Source organism: Megalobrama amblycephala, linkage group LG19, assembly GCF_018812025.1.
Source record: "Megalobrama amblycephala isolate DHTTF-2021 linkage group LG19, ASM1881202v1, whole genome shotgun sequence".
In the NCBI taxonomy this organism is placed as follows: domain Eukaryota; kingdom Metazoa; phylum Chordata; class Actinopteri; order Cypriniformes; family Xenocyprididae; genus Megalobrama; species Megalobrama amblycephala.
In genome coordinates, this window is record NC_063062.1 from 2,147,910 (window position 1) to 2,175,879 (window position 27,970).

The 27,970-nt window shown below is 36.2% G+C and overlaps 2 protein-coding genes across 2 annotated transcripts; one reads left to right on the top strand and one right to left on the bottom strand.

The window, feature by feature from the left end:
- LOC125253813 (NAD(P) transhydrogenase, mitochondrial-like) lies at positions 1-22,099 on the top strand. The gene is made up of 21 exons (XM_048167954.1): positions 1-260; positions 2,639-2,868; positions 2,938-3,155; positions 3,239-3,326; positions 4,991-5,079; positions 5,162-5,349; positions 5,430-5,563; positions 5,647-5,838; positions 5,952-6,105; positions 8,019-8,180; positions 8,256-8,366; positions 8,462-8,607; positions 8,687-8,882; positions 10,506-10,739; positions 10,831-10,991; positions 12,864-13,043; positions 13,123-13,282; positions 17,071-17,152; positions 19,698-19,816; positions 21,548-21,663; positions 21,747-22,099. The coding sequence occupies exons 1-21, from the start codon at positions 158-160 to the stop codon at positions 21,891-21,893; spliced, it is 3,210 nt and encodes a 1,069-aa protein (XP_048023911.1). The 5' UTR covers positions 1-157; the 3' UTR covers positions 21,894-22,099.
- On the bottom strand, positions 21,907-27,970 carry dtwd1 (DTW domain containing 1). Its single transcript, XM_048167961.1, has 4 exons — positions 27,749-27,970; positions 25,847-25,990; positions 25,577-25,772; positions 21,907-22,317 (listed from the first exon to the last, which is right to left on the bottom strand). The coding sequence occupies exons 1-4, from the start codon at positions 27,944-27,946 to the stop codon at positions 22,091-22,093; spliced, it is 765 nt and encodes a 254-aa protein (XP_048023918.1). The 5' UTR covers positions 27,947-27,970; the 3' UTR covers positions 21,907-22,090.

Consider the following 27,970-nt stretch of genomic DNA (forward strand, 5'->3'; position numbering starts at 1 on the left):
GGTCTCGCGTGGCCGTCCGAGAGCGGCAGGTGTCACCCTACAGGCCTGCAGTCTGTGTCCGGCCGTGCCGCCGCTAGATCATGCGTGTCTGCGTCTGACGGAGAGTGTGTGTGTGCTGTTGAGAGTGTGTGTTGTGTTCCTCAGAGACGCCCGAGACATGTCGTGTCTGCTGCGCTGCGTGACCTGCTGCTCGGTGCAGCGGCCGGCGAGGAGATTCTTCCAGACCTTCTCTGTTCTGTGTGATCAACAGGCTGTTAAAGGTGAGATCTGGAACTGGCGGGACAGAGAGCGTCTTATTTACAGCTGAAAGTGTTGAGAGTCATAACACATGTGATTTAGTCTTTCTGTGCTGCAGATAAGAGAGGTCAGTTAAAGGAGAAGTGCGCACTGCATGTCACTTCCCTTTCGCTTGTGCTTGAGTACGCAAGGGCACTGGATCTCTGCCAATGAGCTTCTAATAATGTCTGCTGCCTCGCTCTGATTGGATGTCGCCAGTTATGGAGAGAAATGTGTTAGCTGATCCGCCGTCTGTGTGCGTACAAAATGTTCCCACTGATGCATTGTAACGTAGAGGGTAAAACCTGGGAAAAAAGCATTGTGGGAGACAGAAAACAGCTGCTGAGCCTCTAAATCAGTGCGGCTCGATGTTTTTGACGCCATTATCTAACAATGTTCAGAGCCCCTGGAAACTGGAAAACAAACAGAAACATTAGTTATTGAGTGGTGAAAATTATGATTATTAATTTTTAGCATTTTAATAAAGTTATTTTAATTATTATTTTAATTTATTAATGATAATATTAATTGTATTAATCATAATATATTAATTTTAATTCGTTCCACACCCGTAAGACCTTCGTTCATCTTCAGAACACAAATTAAGATATTTTTGATGAAATCCGATGGCTCAGTGAGGCCTGAGCAATGACATTTCCTCTCTCAAGATCCATTAATGTACTAAAAACATATTTAAATCAGTTCATGTGAGTACAGTGGTTCAATATTAATATTATAAAGCCACGAGAATATTTTTGGTGCGTCAAAAAAACAAAATAACGACTTATTTAGTGATGGCCGATTTCAAAACACTGCTTCAGGAAGCTTACGGAGCGTTAAGATTCGGAAATCATGCTAGCATAATGCTAAATCAAGCTAGCAACATGCTAAATCATGCTAGCAACATGTTAAATCATGCTAGCAATATGCTAAATCACGTTAGCAATGTGCTAAATAAAGCTAGCAACATGCTAGCAAAGTGTTAAGTCATACTAGCAATGTGCTTAATTAAGCTAGCAACATGCTAACAACATGCTAAATCATGCTATCAACATGTTATATAATGGTAACAGCATGCTAATAATGCTAATGCAATGCAATGTTCTAATCTAGCTAACTACATGCTAGAAATGTTAAATCATGTTAGCAAAACTTGTTACATACTAAGTCATGATAGCAACATGTTAAATCATAATAACATGTAAATCATGCTAGAAACATGTTAGCAATGTGTTGTCATATAATTTCAGCAAACATGTTAAGTCATGATAGCAACATGCTTATCATGCTAGCAATGTGTGCTAAATCATGTTAGCAACATGTTAGCAATGTGTTAAATCAAGTTAGCAAAATTCTAACATGTTAAATCATGATAGCATGTTAAATCTTGCTAGCAAAATGCTAACAGCATGTTAAATAATGCTAGCAACATGCTAATAATGCTATAAACATGATAGCAAAATGTTAAATCATGGTAGCAATGTTCTTAATCATGCTAGCAACATGCTTATCATGTTAGCAATGTGCTAAATCATGTTAGCAACATGATAGCAATGTGTTAAATCAAGTTAGCAAAATGCTAACTAATGCTAACAACATGCTAATCATGCTAACAATGTGCTAATCTTGCTAACGGAATGCTAGCAATGCTAAAATCATGCTAACAATGTGCTAATCTTGCTAACGGCATGCTAGCAATGTTAAATCATGTTAGCAAAATGTAACATGCTAAGTCATGTTAGCAATGTTCTGAGTTTATTGCCTTCAAAACATTCAAACTTTAAAACCACTTTAAACTTTAAACTTAAACTAAAAATCTTAAAACTTAAGGTTTTTAAAACGTTTTCAGACTTGAAAAAGCCTGGCTTTGTCATCAAACTTTACTCACCTAGTTTTAGTTAAAGTTTTAGTAATGTTGTTTTTGTCATTTTTATTATTTTCTTTTATAATTGTATTTCAGTTTTAGTTATTGTACTACATAAATTAAACTAAATGAAAATGAGAAATGTTGTTTTCATGTAATTTAGTAGCTGTTTTTTGGGGGGGTTTAGTTTTAGTGAACGATAATAATTCTGGTCAATAGAAATTCTAACTAGATTTAAACTTTTTCTGAAAATAATGTGAGTGATATTTGCCGTCCAAAACTCTCCACTACAGTGCTAAGGTGTTTTCCAGTTGCCGGGGCGTTGCTATGTGGTTGCCGAGGTGTTCTGAGCTGTTACTAGGTGGTTGCTATGCAGTTTCTAGGGAGCTCTGGGATGCTCCTACTGTAGTTGGTTTCCTCCTGTGTCTCTCTTATGTATGTATGTGTGTGTGTGTATGTATGTGTGTGTGTGTGTGTGTGTGTGTGTGTGTGTGTCAGGTGTGCGGTATAAAGATGTGCTGGTGGGAGTCCCTAAGGAGATCTTCGAGAAGGAGCGGCGGGTGGCCGTGTCGCCCGCGGGTGTGGAGTTGCTGGTCAAGCAGGGCTTCAGGGTGCAGGTGGAATCCGGAGCTGGACGTGAAGCGAAGTTCTCTGACGATCAGTATCGGGCCGCTGGAGCGCAGATCACCGACACCAAAGGAGCGTTCGGATCAGATCTGGTCCTGAAGGTGAGGATAAAGCCGCTCATATCCCGCATCTGCTCAGTTCTGCTGACGGCAGCGGACTCTGTGCCGTAGGTTCGAGCGCCGGTGTTTAACGAGGGGTTACGGGTCCACGAGGCGGAGCTGCTGAAGCCCAGATCCACCCTGGTGAGCTTCATCTACCCGGCGCAGAACCCCGAGCTCATGCAGCGGCTGAGCGAACAGCGCTGTACGGTGCTGGCGATGGACCAGGTGCCGCGCGTCACCATCGCACAGGGATACGACGCCCTCAGCTCCATGGCCAACATCGCAGGGTGAGACTGACGCGTCCCGCGCTCTCTGTGGAAGTCCTTCTGATGATCAAATCTCAAATCTCAAATCTCGCTCTCGTCGGCAGGTATAAGGCTGTGGTTCTCGCAGCCAATCACTTCGGAAGGTTTTTCACGGGTCAGATCACAGCGGCTGGAAAAGTTCCTCCGGCGAAGGTACACTAAATGCAGTCACATGTAAAACCGGCTGATCAGTGAGGATCCTAGGGCTCTATAAAGTCTGTTTGACTTTTTCCCATATTCCATTTTTTCTGTTTTCATTTTTTTTATTCCATTTTTTTTCTATTTTTGATTTTCTGGTCTAAAAATTTTAGTAATCAAAAAGCATGTCTAAGTAATTAAAATCATAAAACTTGTCCAATTTAACATCCATTAATGGAAAGTTTTATACAAATTACATCTTTAGGGTCTTATGAAATATGTTTTATTCCCCCCCCCCCAAAATTTTTCCCTTCAATATTTCTGGATTCCATTAAATTATTACACTAAATTTTAGTAATCATTTTAGTAATTCCATTCTATTTTAATTTTAAGTTAAATGAGTCCACATCTAATTAATTAAAATCATGAAAATTGTACAATTTAATAACAATTTATTAAAAGTTTAACAAACATTACATTTATAGGGCACTATGAAAGTATTATTATTTTCCAAATTCTTTTTTTTTTTCTGTTTTAATTTTTCAGGTTTTTTTTGCAATTTCATTTTTTTGCACCGTTTTAAAAGGTAAACTAAATTTTAGTAAATGCAAAAACAAAAGCAAAAACTAAATGTTTAGGGCCTTATGAAAAGTTTTATTTTTCCCAATGTTTTTTTTTCTATTTAAATTTTTCTGGATTCTTTTTATTTAATTTTTATTTTATTTTTACTTTTTTAATTTAAGTAATCAAAAACCAAAAAAAAAATTTTTTGGGCCCTACGAAATGTGTTTTATTTTTTTTTCCCAAATTTCATTTTATTTTTTCCCAAATTCCATTTTTTTTATATTGTAATATTTTTTTTTTTCATTTTAATTTTCCTGGATTCCATTTTTTCCCATTTTAATTGTTCTGGACCATTTTAATGGGAAAATAATTAACCATTAATTTAACCATTAAAATTTTTCTGAACACTGTTTTTTTTCTATTTTAAATTTTCTGGACTCCGTTAATTGGAAAATTTTAAAACTAAATTACGAAATTACTAAATTTTAATAATCAAAAAGCATGTTGAATTAATTAAAATCATGAAACTTGTACAATTTAAGCAATTTATTAAAAGTTTAACAAACTTAAATTAAATTTTAGGGCCCTGTGAAACATGTTTTCCGTTTTATTTTTTTCCAAATTCTTGTTTTGTCTATTCATTTTTCTGGATTTTTATTTATTTATTTATTTTTTGCTATTTTAATTTTTCTAAATTTTCTAAATGTCTTTTTTACCCCAAATTCTGTTTGTTTTTGTTTATTTATTTATTTATTTCACATTTTACTAATCAAAAAGCAAACATTTAATTTTTAGGGCCTATGAAATATGTTTTATTTTTCCCAAATTCTGTGTTTTCTGTTTTAATTTTTCTGAATTCCATTTTAATGTTTTAATTCAATTTTAATAATCAAATGCATGTCTAATCAATAAGACTTTAACAACTTAAAACTCTAGATCTATTTTGACTTTGTCATTGAAAGGCATTCAGACATGTTTAAGTGTGACTTAATTGTCCAAATATGTTTTGAGGCCATGAGTGAATAAACGAGACTTTTGCCAATCAGATATAATGTCTTCAGTTCTTGAGGAAGGATTACTGAAGTAAATGGAGTTAAACAGAAGTTTGTGTGCAGGTGCTGGTCATCGGTGGTGGTGTCGCGGGTCTGGCTGCGGCTGGAGCTGCGAAATCAATGGGCGCCATCGTCAGAGGATTCGACACCAGGTGTGTGACGCCGCTTTATCTGTCTGACTGAGATCAGCATGAAGCCGTCCTGATCGGTGTCTGTCTGTCTGTCTCCCGGTAGACCGGCAGCTCTGGAGCAGTTCAAATCGTTCGGCGCGGAGCCACTGGAAGTGAATATCGCAGAGTCGGGCGAAGGGGTCGGAGGTTACGCCAAAGAAATGTCTAAAGAGTTCCTGGAGGCCGAGATGAGTCTGTTTGCCAAACAGTGCAAGGAAGTCGACATCGTCATTACCACGGCTCTAATTCCTGGTGAACACAAACACATATATATATAATACAAAAAAAATCTTGTATTACATTTTAGTGTGTGTGTGTCGTGTTGCGTTCAGGTAAAAGAGCTCCAGTGCTGATAAAGCGTGAGATGGTGGAGAGCATGAAGGACGGATCTGTGGTGGTGGATCTGGCGGCGGAGGCCGGGGGAAACATCGAGACCATCAAACCTGGACAGCTTTACGTCCATCAGGTATCTGTGCGTCTGTTCTTCAGCGTGTGGCGACAGTGGCGTCGTGGAGTGAATCTGACGTGTGCTGCTGGTCTGTTGTGTAGGGCGTGACGCACATCGGCTTCACGGATCTGCCCAGTCAGATGCCCACGCAGTCCAGCTCGCTTTACTCCAACAACATCATCAAGCTGCTGAAGGCCATCAGCCCTGATAAAGAGTTCTTCCACTTCGAGCCGTTGGAGGAGTTTGATTACGGCACGCTGGATCATGTGATCAGAGGGACTATGGTGATGAAGGTGAATCAAAACCCAAATAAACTCACTCCTGTGACGTGCATGACATTAGAAATCACACAAAACCTTATTAAATTCACCATAAACTATATTCATATTTTGTTTCCCGTTTCTAGGAAGGTCAGAATCTTTTTCCCGCACCGCTGCCAAAAACCAGCCCACCGCCGGCACCCGCCAAAATCAAGAGCGTCGCTGAGCTGGAAGCTGAGAAACAGGCCGTAATTTCCCCTTTTAAACGCACAATGACATCAGCGGGCGTCTACACAACAGGTCAGAAATCACACGAACGACTGAATGAAAGAATTAAATGAATGAATGAACTAACATATGAATGAATGACTAAAAGAACTAACAAATGAATGAATGAATGAATGAATGAAAGATGAAATTAACTAACAAATAAATGAATGAATGAGTGAATGAATGAATGAACAAATGAATGAACTAATGAACAAATGAGTGAGTGAATGAACGAATGAATGAACGAATAAGTAAATGAAAGAATGAATGCACAAACGAATTAATAAAAGACTAAATGAACTATTAAAGGAATGAAACAACAAATTAACTAATGAATAACTGAATGAATGAACAAATTAATAAATGAACAAGTTAATGAATGAATGAATGATCAAACAAAAGAATGAATGACCGGATGAATGAATGAATAAATGAATGAATGAATGATCGAACAAACGAATGAATGACCGAATGAATGAATGAATAAATAAAACTAATGAATGGCTAAATTAACAAATAATGGAATGAATGAATGAATGATTGAATGAACAAATGAATAAATGAATTAATGAACAAATGAGTGAGTGAATGAACAAATGAGTAAATGAATGAATGAACAAACGAATGAATGAATTAAAGACTAAATGAACTATCAAAGGAATGAACCAACAAATGAACTAATAACTGAATGAATGAATGAATGAATGAATGAATGATCGAACAAATGAATGAATGAATGAATGAACAAATTAATGAATGACCAGATGAATTAATGATCGATAACAAATTAATGACCGGATGGATGAATGAATGAATGAATGAATGAATGACCGGATGAATGAATGATCGAACAAATTAATGAATGACCGGATGAATGAATGAATGATCGAACAAATGAATGAATGACTGGATGAATTTAGGATCGGATGAATGGATATGAATGAATGATCAAACAAACGAATGAATGACCGGATGAATGAATGAATGATCAAACAAACGAATGAATGACCGGATGAATGAAAGAATGAATAAATGATCGAACAAACGAATGAATGACCGGATGAATGAATGAATGAATGATTGAACAAATGAATGAATGAATGAATGACTGGATGAATGAATGACTGGATGAATGAATGACTGGATGAATTTATGTTCGGATGAATGAATATGAATGAATGACCAAACAAACGAATGAATGACCGGATGAATGAATGAATGAATGATCGAACAGATGAATGAATGAATGAATGAACAAATAAATGAATGACCGGATGAATTAATGATCGATAACGAATGAATGACCGGATGGATGAATGAATGAATGAACGAATGAATGAATGAATGAATGAATGAATGAATGAATGAATGATCGAACAAACGAATGAATGACCGAACGAATGAATGAATGAATGAATGGCTAAATTAACAAATAATTGAATGAATGAATGAATGAATGAACAAATGAACGAATGACTAAATTAACAAACCAGTGAGTGAATGAAAGATGGATGAGTGAATGAATGATGCAAAGGAATGAAATGAATGAACAGATGAATTGATGTATGAATGCATGAACAAACAAACGAATCAGGACAAACTTTGAAGGACTTGTTTTGTAAAATACATCCAGAAAAACTAAAGATTTTTTTATCACAAGATCAAGTAAAGAACATTTTATAGAGTTATGATGTTTGTACAAAATTGTTTAGTCTTTTTCTCTTTCTTTAAGTTGAGTTTATTAAATGTTTGTATTTATTGAATGTTGAATCTGTACCTGCTGTGAAACTGATATGACAATAAAATACAACAACAAACAAACGAATGAATTAATGAGTGAATTAATGAATGATTCAATGAACAAATGAACACTCTCTCTCTCTCTCTCTCTCTCTCTCTCTCTCTCTCTCTCTCTCTCTGTGTGTGTGTGTGTGGCTGTCAAGGTCTCTCGACCGTGTTGGCTTTGGGAATCGCCTCTCCCAATGCTGCCTTCACTCAGATGGTGACGACCTTTGGCCTCGCGGGAATTGTGGGATATCACACCGTGTGGGGTGTTACGCCGGCACTGCACTCGCCGCTCATGTCAGTGACCAACGCCATCTCAGGTGAGGCTCACACAGGTGTGAGTGTGTGTACTGATGTGTGTGTGTATACTGATGTGTGTGTGTGTGTGTGTGCAGGTCTGACAGCGGTGGGTGGGCTGGTGCTGATGGGTGGAGGTTTGACTCCCTCGTCTGTGCCTGAATCTCTGGCTCTGCTCGCTGCGTTTGTGTCCTCCATCAACATCGCCGGTCAGAGCACAAACTATATTTATATATATTGCAGTTATATTATTAACGGGTCACATCTCACACACAGTACTGATGCGTCATCATGTGATCTTCAGGTGGTTTCCTGATCACCCAGAGGATGCTGGACATGTTTAAGAGGCCGACGGACCCTCCGGAGCACAACTATCTCTACTCGCTGCCCGGACTGGTGTTTGTGGGCGGATACGGGGCGTCTCTGGCCGGCGGATACAGCATTGAGCAGGTGCTGCACGTGTGATGGTGAAGTCATGTGAGAGTCACATGACTCTATAATCTGTGTGTGTGTGTGTGTGTGTGTGTAGATGATGTACCTGGGCTCAGGTCTGTGCTGCGTCGGAGCTCTTGCTGGTCTCTCCGCTCAGCGCACCAGTCGTTTGGGTAACGCGCTGGGCATGATCGGGGTGGCAGGAGGCATTGCGGCTACGCTGGGCGCTCTGAAACCCTCACCGGAACTCCTGTCGCAGATGTCCCTTGCAATGGCAACAGGTGGAACTCTGGGTAAGAACCGCTCATTCCTGCCTCAGCACTGGATTTTATTGTTGATTCCTGGACTAACACAGTGTCCTAACCAGACGTGATGCGATAAGATTCCATCTGTCCACATCAGACGCGTCAAAATCAATCTAAAATCACAGCCAATCAGAAGAGTCTCTCTGCAACGCACTGCACTCGCAACCAAGTCGATTCAAAGTCACAGCCAATCAGAACAGCTTGTGGTCGGAGTCTCTCTGCAATGCACTGCACTCACAATTAAATCAATCACAGCCAATCAGAAGAGAGTGTGGGCGGAGTCTCTCTGCAAGCGCACTGTACTCGCATTTAAATCAGTCACAGCCAATCAAAAGAGTGTGTGGGCGGAGTCTCTCTGCAGCTCACTGCACTCACAATTATATCAATCACAGCCAATCAGAAGAATGTGTGGGCGGAGTCTCTCTGCAAGCGCACTGCACTCGCAACCAAATTGATTCAAAATCACAGCCAATAAGAAGAGAGTATGGGCGGAGTCTCACTGCAAGCGCACTGCACTCGCAACTAAATAAATCACAGCCAATCAGAAGAGCGTGTGGGCGGAGTCTTTCTGCAAGCGCACTGCACTCGCAACTAAATAAATCACAGCCAATCAGAAGAGCGTGTGGGCGGAGTCTTTCTGCAAGCGCACTGCACTCGCAACTAAATCAATCACAGCCAATCAGAAGAGCGTGTGGGCGGAGTCTTTCTGCAAGCGCACTGCACTCGCAACTAAATCAATCACAGCCAATCAGAAGAGCATGTGGGCGGAGTCTCTCTGCAAGCGCACTGCACTCGCAGTTAAATCAATCACAGCCAATCAGAAGAGCATGTGGGCGGAGTCTCTCTGCAAGCACACTGCACTCGCAACTAAATCAATCACAGCCAATCAGAAGAGCGTGTGGGCGGAGTCTCTCTGCAAGCACACTGCACTCGCAACCAAATCAATCACAGCCAATCAGAAGAGCATGTGGGCGGAGTCTCTCTGCAACACACTGCACTCGCAGTTAAATCAATCACAGCCAATCAGAAGAGCATGTGGGCGGAGTCTCTCTGCAAGCACACTGCACTTGCAGTTAAATCAATCACAGCCAATCAGAAGAGCATGTGGGCGGAGTCTCTCTGCAAGCACACTGCACTCGCAGTTAAATCAATCACAACCAATCAGAAGAGAGTGTGGGCGGAGTCTCACTGCAAGCACACTACACTCGCAACTAAAGAAATCACAGCCAATCAGAAGAGAGAGTGGGCGGAGTCTCACTGCAAGCGCACTGCACTCGCAACTAAATAAATCACAGCCAATCAGAAGAGCATGTGGGCGGAGTCTCTCTGCAAGCTCACTGCACTCGCAACCAAATTGATTCAAAATCACAGCCAATCAGAAGAGCATGTGGGCGGAGTCTCTCTGCAACGCACTGCATTCACAACGAAATGGATTAGCACATACTCAAATTCATAAATAACACCATTTTAACATTAATAAAAATACACATTTTTTGCATTTTGTATTTGTTAAATTCATAAAGTGTGATGTTTGAAGAAAATGTTTGTGGTTTATCAAGTAGATTTTGACCGTTGCATTGTGTGTGTGTGTGTGTTTGATCACATGATCAGGTCTGACCATCGCCAAGCGCATCGAGATCTCAGATCTGCCTCAGCTGGTCGCCGCGTTCCACAGTCTGGTGGGTCTGGCGGCGGTTCTGACCTGCGTCGCCGAGTTCATGATCGAGCAGCCGCACCTGGACGTCCATCCGGCGGCCGGCGTACTGAAGATCGTGGCGTATCTGGGCACATACATCGGCGGAGTGACCTTCAGCGGCTCTCTGGTGGCCTACGGGAAATTACAAGGTGGGTTCACTGAAGTCGTTCTCTCCTACAAAATGAGATGTTTAGCCCAGTAAAGCCTGAAATAATAGTCAGAACTGGTGTGTGTGTTCAGGTGTGTTGGACTCGTCTCCTCTGATGCTGCCGGGCCGTCACATGCTGAACGCGGGTCTGATGGCGGCGTCGGTGGGCGGGATGATTCCCTTCATGCTGAGCGACAGTTACAGCACAGGCATGGGATGTCTGCTGGGTGTCTCCGGCCTCTCCACCATCATGGTGCGCTGAACCTCACAAACACCTCAAACACACTGCGCGTTTCTCTCATTACTGCTCTAAATATATTGAATGATTTTTTAAAAACCTTTTCCAGTTATAAAAACAACTAGAAAGGTCATAGAGGTCAACTCCTTAAAACAACCATGAACAACATGTTTTAAAATAGGGTTTCATTTGTTAACATTAGTTAACATGAGCTAACAATGAACAATACTTCTACTGCATTTATTATTAATAGTTAATGTTAATTTCAACATTTACTAATACATTTTAAAGATCAAAAATTATATCTGTTAATATTAGTTAAAGCACAGTGAAATAATTATGAACATTTTTGACTAACATTAATAAATGTAAATTAAAATACTGTAAAAAAAATGTATTGCTCATTATTAGTTCATGTTAGTTAATGCATTAACTAATGTTAAAAAATGAGACCTTATTGTAGTGTTACCAAATATATTTTTTATTTAAATATTTTATATATTTATCATATTTTATTTAAAAATATTTACAATATTTTTAAAATATTTTTACTCAATTTCTATCAGATAAAATATTTTAGAGCATGCCAAAACTAGTAAAATTAAAAATGAATGCATTAACTAATGTTAACAAATGAGACCTTATTGTGAAGTGTTACCAAACATAATTTTAAATATAATAAATATTGAAAAATATATCATAAATATTGTTAAAATATTTTACATATTTTGTTGTTTTATTCACAGTTTCTACCAGATAAAATATTTTAGAGCTTGCCAAAACTAGTAAAATTAAAAATGAATGCATTAAATCATGTTAACAAATGAGACTTTATTATAAAGTGTTAACAAATATAATTTTTTATATTTTTATTTAAAAATATTTAAAAATATTAAAATAAATATATTTATTTTATAGTTTTTTTGTTTGTTTGTTTTTACATAATTTTAAATATCATTAATATTGGTATATAACATAAATATTGTTAATATATTTTACATAATTTAAATATTTTTAAACATAATTTTAAATATCATAAATATTGTTTTACTCACGGTTTTTACCAGATAAAATGTTTTAGAGCTTGGCAAAACTGGTAAAATTAAAAAATTAATGCATTAACTCATGTTCACAAATTAGACCTTATTATAAAGTGTTGCCAAATGTATTTTTTATATTTAATTTTTAAAAATATTTTTATTTAAAAATATTTTAAATAGCTTTTTTTTTTTTTTTTTTTTTTACATTATTTTAAATATAAATATGGAAAAATATCATAAATATTGTTAAAATATTTTACATATTTTTTAATATAATTTTTTAATAATTTTAAATATCATAAATATTGATAAATATCATAAATATTGTTAATATATTTTACATATTTTTTTAGCATAATTTTAAATATCATAAATATGAATTTACTCACATTTTCTACCAGATAAAATATTTTAGAGCTTGGCAAAACTAGTAAAATTAAAAATGAATGCATTAACTCATGTTAACAAATGAGATCTTATTGTAAAGTGTTAACAAATATATATTTTTGTAGATTTAGATAGATTTTATGACTTTTCCAGGTCTAGAAATCACACTTTTAGAATGAGTCTTCCTCATATATCCAGGTTTTCCATGAACATGTGAATCCTGGTTCTTCAAGACAAAAAAAAAAAGAATTAAAATAAGAAAGATCTTGATAAGAAATATTTTTAGTTCATTTTAGTGCTTAGAAACTTTAAACACAGTGACCGCTGCCCATCTGAACTCCTTGTGGGAAGGTCAATGTAACACAGGTGTGTGTGTGTGTGTGTGTGTGTGTGTTTGTGTGTTTGTGTGTGTGTGTGTGTGTGTGTGTGTGTGTGTGTGTGTGTGTGTGTGTGTGTGTAGGGTGTGACGCTCACCGCAGCCATCGGAGGAGCCGACATGCCCGTGGTCATCACGGTGTTGAACAGTTACTCAGGCTGGGCTCTGTGTGCCGAGGGATTCCTGCTGGACAACAACCTCATGACCATCGTCGGCGCTCTGATTGGCTCATCCGGTGCCATCCTGTCCTACATCATGTGTGTGGTGAGTAACCGTGAGCCCGGTGTGAGACACCAGAGGAGATCCTCCAGCTCTGAAGATGACCAGTGTGTGTCTTCTGCAGGCCATGAACCGCTCGCTGCCGAACGTCATCCTCGGAGGATACGGGACCACGTCCACCGCCGGCGGGAAGCCCATGGAGATCGTCGGCACGCACACGGAAGTCAACGTGGATCAGTCGATCGAAATGATCAAAGAGGCCAGCAGCATTATTATAACGCCTGGTGCGACACACACACACACACACACACACACACACACACACACACACACACACACACACATTCCTGGTTCTTCAAATATAAAAACAATCAAAATCAAAAACAGTCAAAACAATCAAAATAATAGATATCTGTGAGATGAGGTGAGCTGATAAAAGAGATTATATGCATCAAATGCACTGAACTTATGAAGCTGTTTCATTCCTGTCAGCCTGTTTTCTCAACACTAGAGGTCAGTGTTTGTCAAAGGATGAAGGGATAGTGACTGAGCCTGAATTATGAGCTGAAAGAATCAAGGCTCTGATGAAGTGTGTGTAATAATATATTGAGATGTTAGCGCACACAGATATTATTCAATGGAAAAAGATGTTGAATGGTGTAGTTGCAACATCTGCCAGCAGGGGGAATCACACTAACACACTTTTCTCCTGCTGTAACACATTTGGAGATGATAGAAACATCACCCAGATCTATTAGTATATGTTGTTTTATTTAAGTTTGAAATACACTGTACGGTTTAATAGTTATGTTGTCTTGACAAAGACTGAAATCCTGTTTAGGTTTCTTCTTTTTCTGAGACTAAAGTTAGTCAGTATCTCCTCCTAGAGCTTTAGATCCACTGAACTCAGGTCAGATCTTCAGTTTTTGTTAAATGGATGATCAAAACTAAGAAAAATCCTATAGAGGGGGTCAAAACTTTTATACAGTAACTCGAATAGAGTAGCTTCATAAACCAAATATCTATCAGTAGCAAAGCTTAGCAACTAGCTTAGGACATGTTAGCAAAACATGCTAAAACATGCTAGCAACTAGCAATGTGCTAGCAGCATGCTAAGTAATGCTAACAATGTGTTAATTCATGTTAGTAATGTGATAAACATACTGACAACATGTTAAAACATGCTAGCAAGAAGCTAAGCCATATTAGAAATGTGTTAAAACATACTATCAACAGTTACAGTAAATCATGCTAGCAATGTGCTAATTCATGTTAACAATATGTTAAATCATGTTAGCAATATGTGTTAAAAAATACTAGCAATCTTAAAACATGTTAGCAGCATGCTAATTCATTCAAGCAATGTGCTAAAACATATTAGCAACATGTTAAAAAATGCTAACAATATGTTAAAACATACTATCAACATGGTAGCAGCATGTTACAGTAAATCATGCTAGCAACGCACCAATTCATGTTACCAATGTGCTAAAACATGCTAACAAATGCTAAATCATCCTAACAATGTGTTAAAACATGTTAGCATGTTAAATCATGCTTGCAAAATGCTAATTCATTCAAACAATATGTTAAAACATACTGACAATTTGTTAAAACATGCTAAGTCATGCTAGCAATGTGTTAAACATGCTAGAAGCCTGTTAAGTCATGTTAGTAGTGCTAATTCATATTACCAATGTGTTAAAACATGTTAACAAAGTGTTAAAAATGCCAGCAACATGTTAACAATTGGTAAGACATGGTAGTATCATGTTAAAATGCTTGCAACATGTTAATTCATGCTAGCAATCTACTGAAACATTCTACAAGCATGCTAGCGAAATGCAAAATAATGCTAGACACATGCAAGACAGGTCGACAGCATGTTATCAATGTGTTAAAAAAAATACAAGCAATCTCAAAACATGTTAGCAAAGTGTTAGCAGCATGCAAAATCATGCTTGTGACATGTTAATTCATTCAAGCAATGTGCTAAAACATACTAACAAAATGTTAAATAATGCTAACAATGTGTTAAGACATACTGGCAACATGTTAAAACATGCTAGCAACAAGCTAAGTAATGCTAGCAATGTGTTAAAACATACTAGCAAAATGTTAAATCATGTTAGCAATGTGTTAAAATATGCTAGCAACATGTTAAATCATGCTAACAATTTGTTAAAACATATTAGTAATATTAAAACATGCTAGCAACATGTTAGCAATTGATAAGACATGGTAGTAACATGTTAATTCATGTTATAAATGCACTAAAACATTCTACAAGCATGCTAGCAAAAAGCAAAATAACTAGACATGCTAAAAGCATGATAAAACTTGTTAACAACATGATAGAACATGCTAACAGCCCTAAAAGACAAGACTTTGTCAAGTAAACATAAAAGTTTGTCCCAATGAACTTCAATTTTTAGTTGACAGCTGAAGTTAGTCATTTGGTTTGTTGTGATTTTGAGAATTATGAATCTGTAAAGTTTTCAGATGTGATGACAAACCTAATTGCTATTAGCTGATGTGTATCACGTGATTAAAATGATGCGTATCCGTTAAAAATTTTGCTCATATCGCGCACCCAGATGCTAATTGAAAGTCGCGCTAACAAAAATATGTTCTAAGAACGTTTTGTTAAAGTTCCCATTAAGTTATAAAAAGTTTTTTTTCTTTGTTAGGCAAACGTTAAAGGAACGTTCCATTTTGCAATCATTATTGGAACGTTACTTTTGTAACAATAAAAAAATGAACGTTACTTTTGTAACATTTAAAAAAAGAACATTACTTTTGTAACAATAAAAAAATGAACGTTACTTTTGTAACATTTAAAAAAGAACGTTACTTTTGTAACATTTTAAAAATGAACGTTACTTTTGTAACATTTAAAAAAATGAACGTTACTTTTGTAACAATTAAAAAAAATGAACGTTACTTTTGTAACATTTAAAAAATGAACGTTACTTTTGTAACATTTAAAAAAAATGAACGTTACTTTTGTAACAATTTAAAAAATGAACGTTACTTTTGTAACATTTAAAAAATGAACGTTACTTTTGTAACAATTTTAAAAAATGAACGTTACTTTTGTAACATTTAAAAAAATGAACGTTACTTTTGTAACATTTAAAAAATGAACGTTACTTTTGTAACAATTTAAAAAATGAACGTTACTTTTGTAACAATTTAAAAAATGAACGTTACTTTTGTAACATTTAAAAAAAATTAACGTTACTTTTGTAACATTTAAAAAAATGAACGTTACTTTTGTAACAATTTAAAAAATGAGCGTTACTTTTGTAACAATTTAAAAAATGAACGTTACTTTTGTAACAATTTAAAAAATTAACGTTATTTTTGTAACATTTAAAAAAAATGAACGTTACTTTTGTAACAATTTTAAAAAATGAACGTTACTTTTGTAACATTTAAAAAAATGAACGTTACTTTTGTAACATTTAAAAAATGAACGTTACTTTTGTAACATTTAAAAAAATGAACGTTACTTTTGTAACATTTAAAAAATGTTAGACGAACATCCAACTATATGTTTTTGTGCTAATGTTTTGAGAACGTTATTAAAGACTAGATAACTTTAAACAAATGCTACAGGAAGAACGTTTGTTCAGAACCTTGCCACAACGTTCTGAGAACGTTCCCTGTTAGTTGCTTATACATAATATCTTCAGTCTCGACTCAAAACGAGAGAGAAATGGGTGAGAAATCTGATGTTGAGCAGCCTGAAACACGGGTCACATGTGCGTGTCTCGTCTCCACACGCGATCGTCCTGTAGGGAGACATCTGGAGTTCAGGAAACTCTGCAATCTGAATGTAATCAAACGGATTTCCCTGAAAGTCCGCACACACGCGGCTGATGACACAATTCTCCACGCTCCTGCCGTTATTAGCAGGAAACTTGAAGCAAATGTGGATCTTGAAACATCAAGTGAAAAGGGTTTAGGGGATTCCTCCATGACCTCACGCTGCTCGAGATTCTGGGAAAAGACAGAAGATTAATAACTTACATGAAGTGTGTGTGTGTGTGTGTTTTCTCTCGGACAGGCTGGGGTCTGTGCGCGGCCAAGGCTCAGTATCCAATCGCTGACATGGTGAAGATGTTGAGAGAGCAGGGCAAGACTGTGAGGTCAGACGCAGCTCATGACCTCTTAAATCAGCGAGAACATCAAAATAACCTCCAAAAATAATTGCATGCTGAACTCTCACACTTCCAATGTTTTTAATGTCTTGAATACTTGGCAGGTCAGCGGCGTAATTCTGTTAAAGAGAAGACAAAACACATCTGTGTCTAATAAAAAAAAACGCTGGTAAAAATGCAGCCTTTCTGTAAATAAAGAGGGAAAGTGTAAAACATTCTCAGAGTATTTACGCCGCAGATGGTGGAGAAGCAAGAATTTATTGCGTGGAGAATCAACGGCTACACTTTATTTTAAGGTGCTCTTGTTAGAGTGAATTTATACAAATAAGTTCTGAGTAATATTAATTAACAACATGTACTTACTACGTGATTATGGTTAGGGTTAGTTGCATAATTATGCATAATTTATACGCTGCAAAAAGTATTTTTATCTTGTTTTCCATTTCAAATATCTAAACATTCTTAATGCGAAATGACTTGAGATATTACGTCGTTTAATTGAAACATGTATCAAAATGAAGTGAGTTTGTGCGTAAAACAAGAACAAATATCTGCCAGTCAGAAAAATCATCTTGTTTTCCTTTTGAATGAAGTTTATTTTTATGACTGGCAGATAGCCTACAAACTCACTTCATTTTGATGCATGTTTCAATTAAACGACGCAATATCTCATTTTGCTTCGCCAGTGAATGTATTTTTAACAACATGTTAATTCATTCTACCAATGTGCTAAAACATGCTAACAACATTCTAAATCATGTTAGCAATGTGTTAAAATATACTGGCAATGTTAAAACATGCTAACAAAGAGTTGAAACATGTTGGCAAAAAAAGAGCAATTGCTCAGAACAGTATTAACACGTTAATTAATGATGGCAACATGTTACAAATTCTTGCAACAAGCTAAGTCATGCTAGCAATGTGTTAAAACATACTGGCAACATGCTTATGCTAACAGTGTGCTAAATCATGCTAGCAGTGTGCTAATTCATGTGACCAATGTGCTAAAACATGCTAACAAAATGTTAAATAATGCTAGCAATGTGTTAAAACATACTAGCAACATGTTAAATAATGTTAACAATGTGTTAAAAATATTAGCAACATGTTAAAATACGCTAACATCAAGCTAAGTCATGTTAGCGATGTGTTAAAACATACTAGCAACATGTTAAACATGCTAGCAATGTTAAAATATGCTAACAAAGAGTAGAAACATGTTGGCAAAATGTTAGCAATTGCTAAGACAGTATTAACACGTTAATTAATGATGGCAACATGTTACAAATTCTTGCAACAAGCTAAGTAATGCTAGCAATGTGTTAAAACATACTGGCAACATGCTTATGCTAACAGTGTGCTAAATCATGCTAGCAATGTGCTAATTCATGTGACCAATGTGATAAAACATGCTAACAAAATGCTAAATCATGCTAGCAATGTGTTAAAACATACTAGCAACATGTTAAATAATGTTAACAATGTGTTAAAAATATTAGCAACATGTTAAAATATGCTAACATCAAGCTAAGTCATTTTAGCGATGTGTTAAAACATACTAGCAACATGTTAAACATGCTAGCAATGTTAAAATATGTTAACAAAGAGTTGAAACGTTAGCATCATGTTAGCAATTGCTAAGACAGTAGTAACATGTTAAGTAATGATAGCAACATGTTAAAACATGTTAGCATCAAGCTAAGTCATGCTACCAGTGTGTTAACACATACTGGAAACATGTTAAAACATTCTAGCATTAAGCTAAGTCATGTTAGCAATGTGTTAAACATTATGTTAACAGTGTGCTAAATCATGCTAGCAATGTGGTAATTCATGTGACCAATGTGCTAAAACATGCTAACAAAATGATAAATCATGTTAGCAATGTGTTAAAACATATTAGCAACATGTTAAATAATGTTAACAATGTGTTAAAAATATTAGCAACATGTTAAAAAATGCTAACAACATGTTAATTCATGCTAGCAATGTGTTAAAACAAATACTAGCAATGTTAAAATATGCTAACAAAGTTGAAACATACTAGCAAACATGTTAGCAAATTTGCTAAGACAATAGTAATGTGTTAATTTATGATAACAACATGCTAAAAATGCTAGTATCAAGTTAAGCCATGTTAGCAATGTGTTAAAACATGCTAGCAAAATGCAAAATCATGTTAGCAATGTGCTAATTCATATAACCAATATGCTAACCACATGCTAAATCATGCTAGCAATGTATTAAAACATTCTACAAGCATACTAACAAAATGTATGATAAAACAGTTAACAAACAAATATATCGGCAGATATTTGTTCTTGTTTTAAGCACAAACTCACTTCATTTTGATGCATTTTTCTGCAAACAATATTTAATATCTTTAGTCATTTTGCTTCTCCAGTAAATGTATCTTGATTTGAGAATGTTTGATATTTTTACTGGAAAACAAGACAGAAATACTGAGTAATCATTTTTAATACTGTATTATGAAGAATCTGCTCTAGTTGATTATCATCTGTGTGTCGGTCAGGTTTGGGATTCACCCGGTGGCCGGACGCATGCCCGGACAGCTCAATGTGCTCTTGGCTGAGGCTGGCGTCCCGTACGACGTGGTTCTAGAGATGGACGAGATCAACGAGGATTTCCCAGGTCAGATTTAACAGCATGTTCATCAAAAGAGCCAATTTGCAGTCTGACACTGTGTTGCAAAGTGCATCACTGCACAATGAGATGCACATTTTTCAAATTTTCCATGTTTTCCCATGTTTCATATTCTTATCCATTTTATTTACAGTAATCAAATGTGTGCATTAAGGGCTATGCGTTAAATTTGTTCTGTATTTAAATAACTGATCTGATCATTACGTAAACTCTAGTGTTGGGTCATTAAGACTTTTAAAAATTGTGAAATATTATTACAATTTAAAATAGCTGTTTTTTATATGAATATATTGAAAAATTTAATTTATTCCTGTGATCAAAGCTGATTTTATTTGATTAAAAATACAGTAAAAATCACTAAATATTATTACAATGTAAATGAGCAGTTTTCTATGTGAATATATAGTAAAATATAATTTATTCCTGTGATCAAAGCTGAATTTATTTGATTAAAAATACAGTAAAAATCACTAAATATTATTACAATGTCAATCAGCTGTTTTCCATGTGAATATATAGTAAAATATAATTTATTCCTGTGATCAAAGCTGAATTTATTTGATTAAAAATACAGTAAAATCACTAAATATTATTACTATTTAAAACAGCTGTTTTCTATGTGAATATATAGTAAAATATAATTTATTCCTGTGATCAAAGCTGAATTTATTTGATTAAAAACAGTAAAAATCACTAAATATTATTACTATTTAAAACAGCTGTTTTCTATGTGAATATATAGTAAAATATAATTTATTCCTGTGATCAAAGCTGAATTTATTTGATTAAAAATACAGTAAAAATCACTAAATATTATTACAATGTCAATCAGCTGTTTTCCATGTGAATATATAGTAAAATATAATTTATTCCTGTGATCAAAGCTGAATTTATTTGATTAAAAACAGTAAAAATCACTAAATATTATTACAATTTAAAACAGCTGTTTTCTGTGTGAATAAATAGTAAAATGTAATTTATTTCTGTGATCAAAGCTGAATTTTCAGCATCATTACTCCAGTCTTCAGTGTCACATGATCCTTCAGAAATCATTTTAATATGATGATTTGCTGCTCAAGAAACATTTATGATGATGATTATCAGTGTTGAAAACAGTACATATATTTGTGGAAACGGTCATACATTTTATTTTTCAGGATTCTTTGATGAATAGAAAGTTCAAAAGAACAGCATTTATTTGAACATAATGTCACTTTTGATCAATTTAATTCATCCTTGCTGAATAAAAGCATTAATTTCTTTCAAAACAAATATAGCAATACTAATAGCCAATTTTTATGCTCATTGATTTCCATCAAACACAAAGTAGCAATCGAGTTATTTGCCCGTTTGACTGTTCAGTCAGTGGATTGTTTACGCTTACAGTGTGAAACACATCTCATATCTGTCAGATGCAGCCCGTCAGACGGATGAGCTGATGATCCACAGACTGCTGTGAAGTTGTTTGGCAGCGGTTGGGGACACATGTGGATTCTGATCTTTGTAATAATTCATTTTGATTATGTAATTGTGCCTAGACATGCAACCCCGAGTTGCCGCAACTGGCGTCTCTGCGGCTCGTCAGAGGGCAGCACGTGTTTTTGTTTAGCTGGAGCAGATAAGCATGTAGAGAACGAGGGAGAAACACGATCCCATCGCATGAGAGCTTCTAATAGAGCGCCCGTCTGAACTGTTCTCTCGATTTCTTCTGTGCGGCAGAAACCGACCTGACGCTCGTGATCGGAGCCAATGACACCGTCAACTCCGCCGCACAGGAAGATCCAAACTCCATAATCGCCGGGATGCCGGTACTGGAAGTGTGGAAGTCTAAGCAGGTGTGAGGTTTTTCAGTGATTATACAGATTGTGCCGTACGAACAGCAGCAGCCGTTTGAATCAGCGTGTGTGTTTGTGTGCAGGTGATCGTGATGAAGCGCACTTTGGGTGTGGGTTACGCTGCCGTCGATAACCCCATTTTCTACAAGCCCAACACTGCCATGCTCCTGGGAGACGCCAAGAAGACCTGCGACAGTTTACAGGCCAAAATCAGAGAGGCCTATTACTAACATGACACGAGAAGAGTGTACAAGAAAACATTTATTGTCAAATACACATTGAAGTGCCTTAAAAATAAAATCAGTGAATGTTTCAGTCACACTGGGAATATGCATGCAGACTTTGACTTGTAAATAAAAATATTCAAATCTCACTGTGACAAAATGCATCCATTGCGTTCAAATAAAACAGACGTGAGAGTTTCTCGTCACACTTTCCCAGCAGCCTGTTTGGCTTTATTGATCAGTTTATGCAGGAATGAGAAGAAGAACAGCAGGTTGTCGTATTCTCCCGTGTATTCGGAGAAGTAGTGGCTGTGCAGGTCCTTCAGGAAGTAGTAAACGGCCTCTATTGTGGCCAGGTATGTGTCCGGACAGCCTTTCTGATGCCGCCAAAAACAGGTTCTTCTGCTCTTGAGCTCCACATTTGGTAAAGCTGTAGAGAAAGAACATTAATAAAGTTACATGAGATAAACAAACGCATACAAAAGGGCTATTCACACTGCGCTAACCCCGGGTTATTGTCATTCTAAAACCCCCCTTTTAACCCTGGGTAAAATAATGTTAACCCAAGACAAATAACTCTAACCCAAGACAAATAATGTTAACCCGAGACAAATAACCCAGACAAATAATGTTAACCCGAGACAAATAACTTTAACCCAAGACAAATAATGTTAACCCGAGACAAATAACCCAGACAAATAATGTTAACCCGAGACAAATAACTTTAACCCAAGACAAATAATGTTAACCCGAGACAAATAACCCAGAGAAATAATGTTAACCCGAGACAAATAACCCAGACAAATAATGTTAACCCGAGACAAATAACCTTAACCCAAGGCAAATAACTTTAACCCAAGACAAATAATGTTAACCCGAGACAAATAACCCAGACAAATAATGTTAACCCGAGACAAATAACCTTAACCCAAGGCAAATAACTTTAACCCAAGACAAATAATAATGTTAACCCAAGACAAATAACCTTAACCCAAGGCAAATAACTTTAACCCAAGACAAATAATGTTAACCCGAGACAAATAACCCAAACAAATAATGTTAACCCGAGACAAATAACCCAGACAAATAATGTTAACCCGAGACAAATAACTTTCACCCAAGGCAAATAACTTTAACCCAAGACAAATAATAATGTTAACCCGAGACAAATAACCTTAACCCAAGGCAAATGACTTTAACCCAAGACAAATAATAATGTTAACCCAAGACAAATAACTTAACCCAAGACAAATAACTTTAACCCAAGGCAAACAACTCTAACCCAAGACAAATAATGTTAACCCGAGACAAATAACTTTAACCCAAGACAAATAATGTTAACCCGAGACAAATAACCCAGACAAATAATGTTAACCCGAGACAAATAACTTTAACCCAGACAAATAATGTTAACCCGAGACAAATAACTTTAACCCAAGACAAATAATGTTAACCCGAGACAAATAACCCAGACAAATAATGTTAACCCGAGACAAATAACCTTAACCCAAGGCAAATAACTTTAACCCAAGACAAATAATGTTAACCCGAGACAAATAACCCAGACAAATAATGTTAACCCGAGACAAATAACCTTAACCCAAGGCAAATAACTTTAACCCAAGACAAATAATAATGTTAACCCAAGACAAATAACCTTAACCCAAGGCAAATAACTTTAACCCAAGACAAATAATGTTAACCCGAGACAAATAACCCAGACAAATAATGTTAACCCGAGACAAATAACTTTCACACAAGGCAAATAACTTTAACCCAAGACAAATAATAATGTTAACCCGAGACAAATAACCTTAACCCAAGGCAAATGACTTTAACCCAAGACAAATAATAATGTTAACCCAAGACAAATAACTTTAACCCAAGACAAATAACTTTAACCCAAGGCAAACAACTCTAACCCAAGACAATTAACTTTAACCCAGGACAAATAATGTTAACCCAAGACAAATAACTTTAACCTAAGGAAAATAATCTTAACCCAAGAAAAATAACTTTAACCCAAGGCAAATAATAATGTTAACCCAAGACAAATAACTTTAACCCAAGAAAAATAATGATAACCCGAGACAAATAACTTTAACCCAAGGCAAATAATAATGTTAACCCAAGAAATATAACTTTAACCCAAGGCAAATAATAATGTTAACCCAAGAAAAATAACTTTAACCCAAGACAAATAATGTTAACCCGAGACAAATAACCCAAACAAATAATGTTAACCCGAGACAAATAACCCAGACAAATAATGTTAACCCGAGACAAATAACTTTCACCCAAGGCAAATAACTTTAACCCAAGACAAATAATAATGTTAACCCGAGACAAATAACCTTAACCCAAGGCAAATGACTTTAACCCAAGACAAATAATAATGTTAACCCAAGACAAATAACTTTAACCCAAGGCAAACAACTCTAACCCAAGTCAATTAACTTTAACCCAGGACAAATAATGTTAACCCAAGACAAATAACTTTAACCTAAGGCAAATAATCTTAACCCAAGAAAAATAACTTTAACCCAAGGCAAATAATAATGTTAACCCAAGACAAATAACTTTAACCCAAGAAAAATAATGATAACCCGAGACAAATAACTTTAACCCAAGGCAAATAATAATGTTAACCCAAGAAATATAACTTTAACCCAAGGCAAATAATAATGTTAACCCAAGAAAAATAACTTTAACCCAAGACAAATAATAATGTTAACCCAAGAAAAATAACTTTAACCCAAGGCAAATAATAATGTTAACCCAAGAGAAATAATGTTAACCCAAGACAAATAACTTTAACCCAAGGCAAATAATAATGTTAACCCAAGACAAATAACTTTAACCCAAGACAAATAATGTTAACCCAAGACAAATAACTTTAACCCATGACAAATAACTTTAACCTAAGGCAAATAATGTTAACCCAAGACAAATAACTTTAACCCAAGGCAAATAATAATGTTAACCCAAGACAAATAACTTTAACCCAAGACAAATAATGTTAACCCAAGACAAATAACTTTAACCTAAGGCAAATAATGTTAACCCAAGACAAATAATGTTAACCCAAGACAAATAACTTTAACCCAAGGCAAATAATAATGTTAACCCAAGAAATATAACTTTAACCCAAGGCAAATAATAATGTTAACCCAAGAAAAATAACTTTAACCCAAGACAAATAATAATGTTAACCCAAGAAAAATAACTTTAACCCAAGGCAAATAATAATGTTAACCCAAGAGAAATAATGTTAACCCAAGACAAATAACTTTAACCCAAGGCAAATAATAATGTTAACCCAAGACAAATAATGTTAACCCAAGACAAATAACTTTAACCCATGACAAATAACTTTAACCTAAGGCAAATAATGTTAACCCAAGACAAATAATGTTAACCCAAGACAAATAACTTTAACCCAAGGCAAATAATAATGTTAACCCAAGACAAATAACTTTAACCCAAGACAAATAATGTTAACCCAAGACACTATGTGTCTATATGTACTATGTGAAATGTCAGCGTAAAAATAAACAGGATTAATTGTTAATCTCTGGTAAATTAGGAGCAATATAACCCAGGATTCCATTAACGCAGGTTTAAAATGACCCAGGGTTAACTAGTTCAAGCGTGAAAAGCCCTAAAGATGAGAGAGAATCTGCTGGCACCTTGAAGACGTTCATCCGTGATGATTCTGGTGGTTTGGTTCCAGGTGCTATCAATGAAAACCACTCTCTGGATCGGGCAGGTGCGAGTTTCAGAAGCCGCTTTTAATCTCTTCACTCTCTGCGCTCCACCGGCAGAAAAATACTCCCATAATTCCTCCACCGTCATGGCATCTGGACCGGGAAACACCAGCACGATCTGTGGGAAGAACAGGCACCTGTATTACCCGAGGCGGTCTGAGCACACGGCAGGTTCACGGGGGTTTTCCTTACGTTTTCTGCGCTCTGGTCCAACTCAGGGATGCAGGGGTATGTGTAGATGGTGACGTCCTGCGGCGCGAGGAGTCTGGCCTGCACCGCCGTGCTCTTGCCGTCTGTTTCATTGGGGTGTTTGATGATGTCGATCTTCACCGGCAGCTGAAAATGGCAGACAAATGTTTCATGAGCTTTAACAAACACACCATGTGCTTCAGAAGAACTGTTCCAAACGCTTCTTTTTACGTCGAACGTGAAAAGAGACGTTTATTCATATGAGGAGCTGACTCTCTCAAATCATTATTCCTAAAAATAATAAAGCTATGAAAAGAATGAGTGTTTGGCAGCCCTGAGTTTGCTGAGGGATTTTTAGAAAAGTGGTTTTGGATTTATTGAGTAACTTTTATGAGGTCGAAAGCCAAAATGTTCAAGTCTCTTCCAGTAATGTTCACCACAGACCTTATTCTACTCGTAATCCAAACCGACAATTCCTAAAAGAGAGTTAAAGGATTAGTTCACCTTCAAATTAAAATTTCCTGATAATTTACTCGCCCCCATGTCATCCAAGATATTCATGTCTTTCTTTCTTCCTTCAGTCAAAAAGAAATGAAGGTTTTTGAGGAAAACATTCCAGGATTTTTCTCCATATAGTGGACTTCAATGGAGCCCAAACGGTTGAAGGTCCAAATGTCAGTTTCAGTGCAGCTTCAAAGAGCTCTACATGATCCCAGACGAGGAATAAGAGTCTTATCTAGAGAAACCATCGGTTATTTTCTAAAAATAAATAAATAAATAAATAAATTTGATACATTTTAACCATAAATGCTCATCTTGAACTAGCTCTCTTCTTCTCTATTAGAATTCCAGTGCTAAGTGTGTTACTGCCCTCCACAGGTCAAAGTTTGAACTAATTGTTATATACTTGCACTAGCATATTGTATATGACAATTTAGTTCAAACTTTAACCTGTGGAGGGCAGTAATACACTTAGCAGTGTCTACACTGCTGGAATTCTAATAGTGAAGATGAAGAGAGCTAGTTCAAGATGAGCATTTATGGGTAAAACGTATATAATAAAAAAAAAAAAAAATATATATGTTTTTTTTTTTTTTTTTTTTTTTTTTTTTTTTTCTTATTCCTCGTCTGGTATCGTTTAAAGCCCTTTGAAACTAATTTTGACCGTCAACCGTTTGGTCTCCAGTGAAGTCTACTATATGGAGAAAATTCCTGGAATGTTTTCATCAAAAACCTTCATTTCCTCTCGACTGATAAAAGAAAGACATGAACATCTTGGATGACATGGGGGTGAGTAAATTATCAGGAAGTTTTAATTTGAAAGTGAACTAATCCTTTAATTAAGTCATGAAGAATTAGGTTGGTCTACAAATTAACTTTGCAACAGCTTCATTTGTGCACATTTAAATTCGACACATGCAAGAACCAATGAGATTTCTGCTTCTCCTTATATGGTGCTGATCTTTTTTCTTCCCTAATCCGAATAAAACGGCTTCACGAACAAGAACAAATGTAGGGCGGGGCTTTATTTTGTCTGTGGGGAAATGATTGGATGGTTTTGGTTTGCTATTGGTGGATCTCATGTGAGTGACAGGAATCATCAGAGAAGAGAAGACAATATATTCCATTAAAAACAAAAAATTTACTACTTTCATATGATTTAATTTTCAGAATCTTGTTATTTTTGGAGTTTGAAAGCATCAGTATCCAAAAACTTTCATGGAATGTAAAAATGCAGATATGATGGTGAGTAAATGAAGACAGAATTTACACTTTTGGTTTAATAATTGTTCTTTAACGGTGCACAGATAGAATTTTATTTTATTTAAGTAATTATATTAACTTGTTCAGTATGAAGGCGAGTTATTTGATTCTACAGCGGTTTAATGTGATGTTTTCACGGACCTTGACGCTCGGAACGTCCCGCGGTTCCAGCCCGACCAACGCGCAGCAGCTGTAGCAGTAGAACATGCGCGACGCGCCGCACCGCGAGCACTTCATCCGGCCCGCGCGCTGCGCGTCATCCAGCGGGGCGTGCGAGGCGAGCAGCAGGCCGCTCAGAGAGCTCCTCTCCCCCGCAGCAGCGCAGTCCTCATCCGACATGACTGTAAGCAAACGCGTCCACAC

What these genes read in the sequence shown, in the direction of transcription:
- LOC125253813 (XM_048167954.1), top strand. Translation starts at nt 158, where the DNA reads ATGTCGTGTCTGCTGCGCTGCGTGACCTGCTGCTCGGTGCAGCGGCCG. An exon ending in GACAGCTTTACGTCCATCAG is followed by an intron (nt 5,564 to 5,646) that starts GTATCTGTGCGT and finishes TCTGTTGTGTAG; the next exon opens with GGCGTGACGCACATCGGCTT. An exon ending in AAGTGTGGAAGTCTAAGCAG is followed by an intron (nt 21,664 to 21,746) that starts GTGTGAGGTTTT and finishes GTTTGTGTGCAG; the next exon opens with GTGATCGTGATGAAGCGCAC.
- dtwd1 (XM_048167961.1), bottom strand. Translation starts at nt 27,946, where the DNA reads ATGTCGGATGAGGACTGCGCTGCTGCGGGGGAGAGGAGCTCTCTGAGC. An exon ending in GGGACGTTCCGAGCGTCAAG is followed by an intron (nt 25,991 to 27,748) that starts GTCCGTGAAAAC and finishes TGCCATTTTCAG; the next exon opens with CTGCCGGTGAAGATCGACAT. An exon ending in TGGACCAGAGCGCAGAAAAC is followed by an intron (nt 25,773 to 25,846) that starts GTAAGGAAAACC and finishes TTCTTCCCACAG; the next exon opens with ATCGTGCTGGTGTTTCCCGG.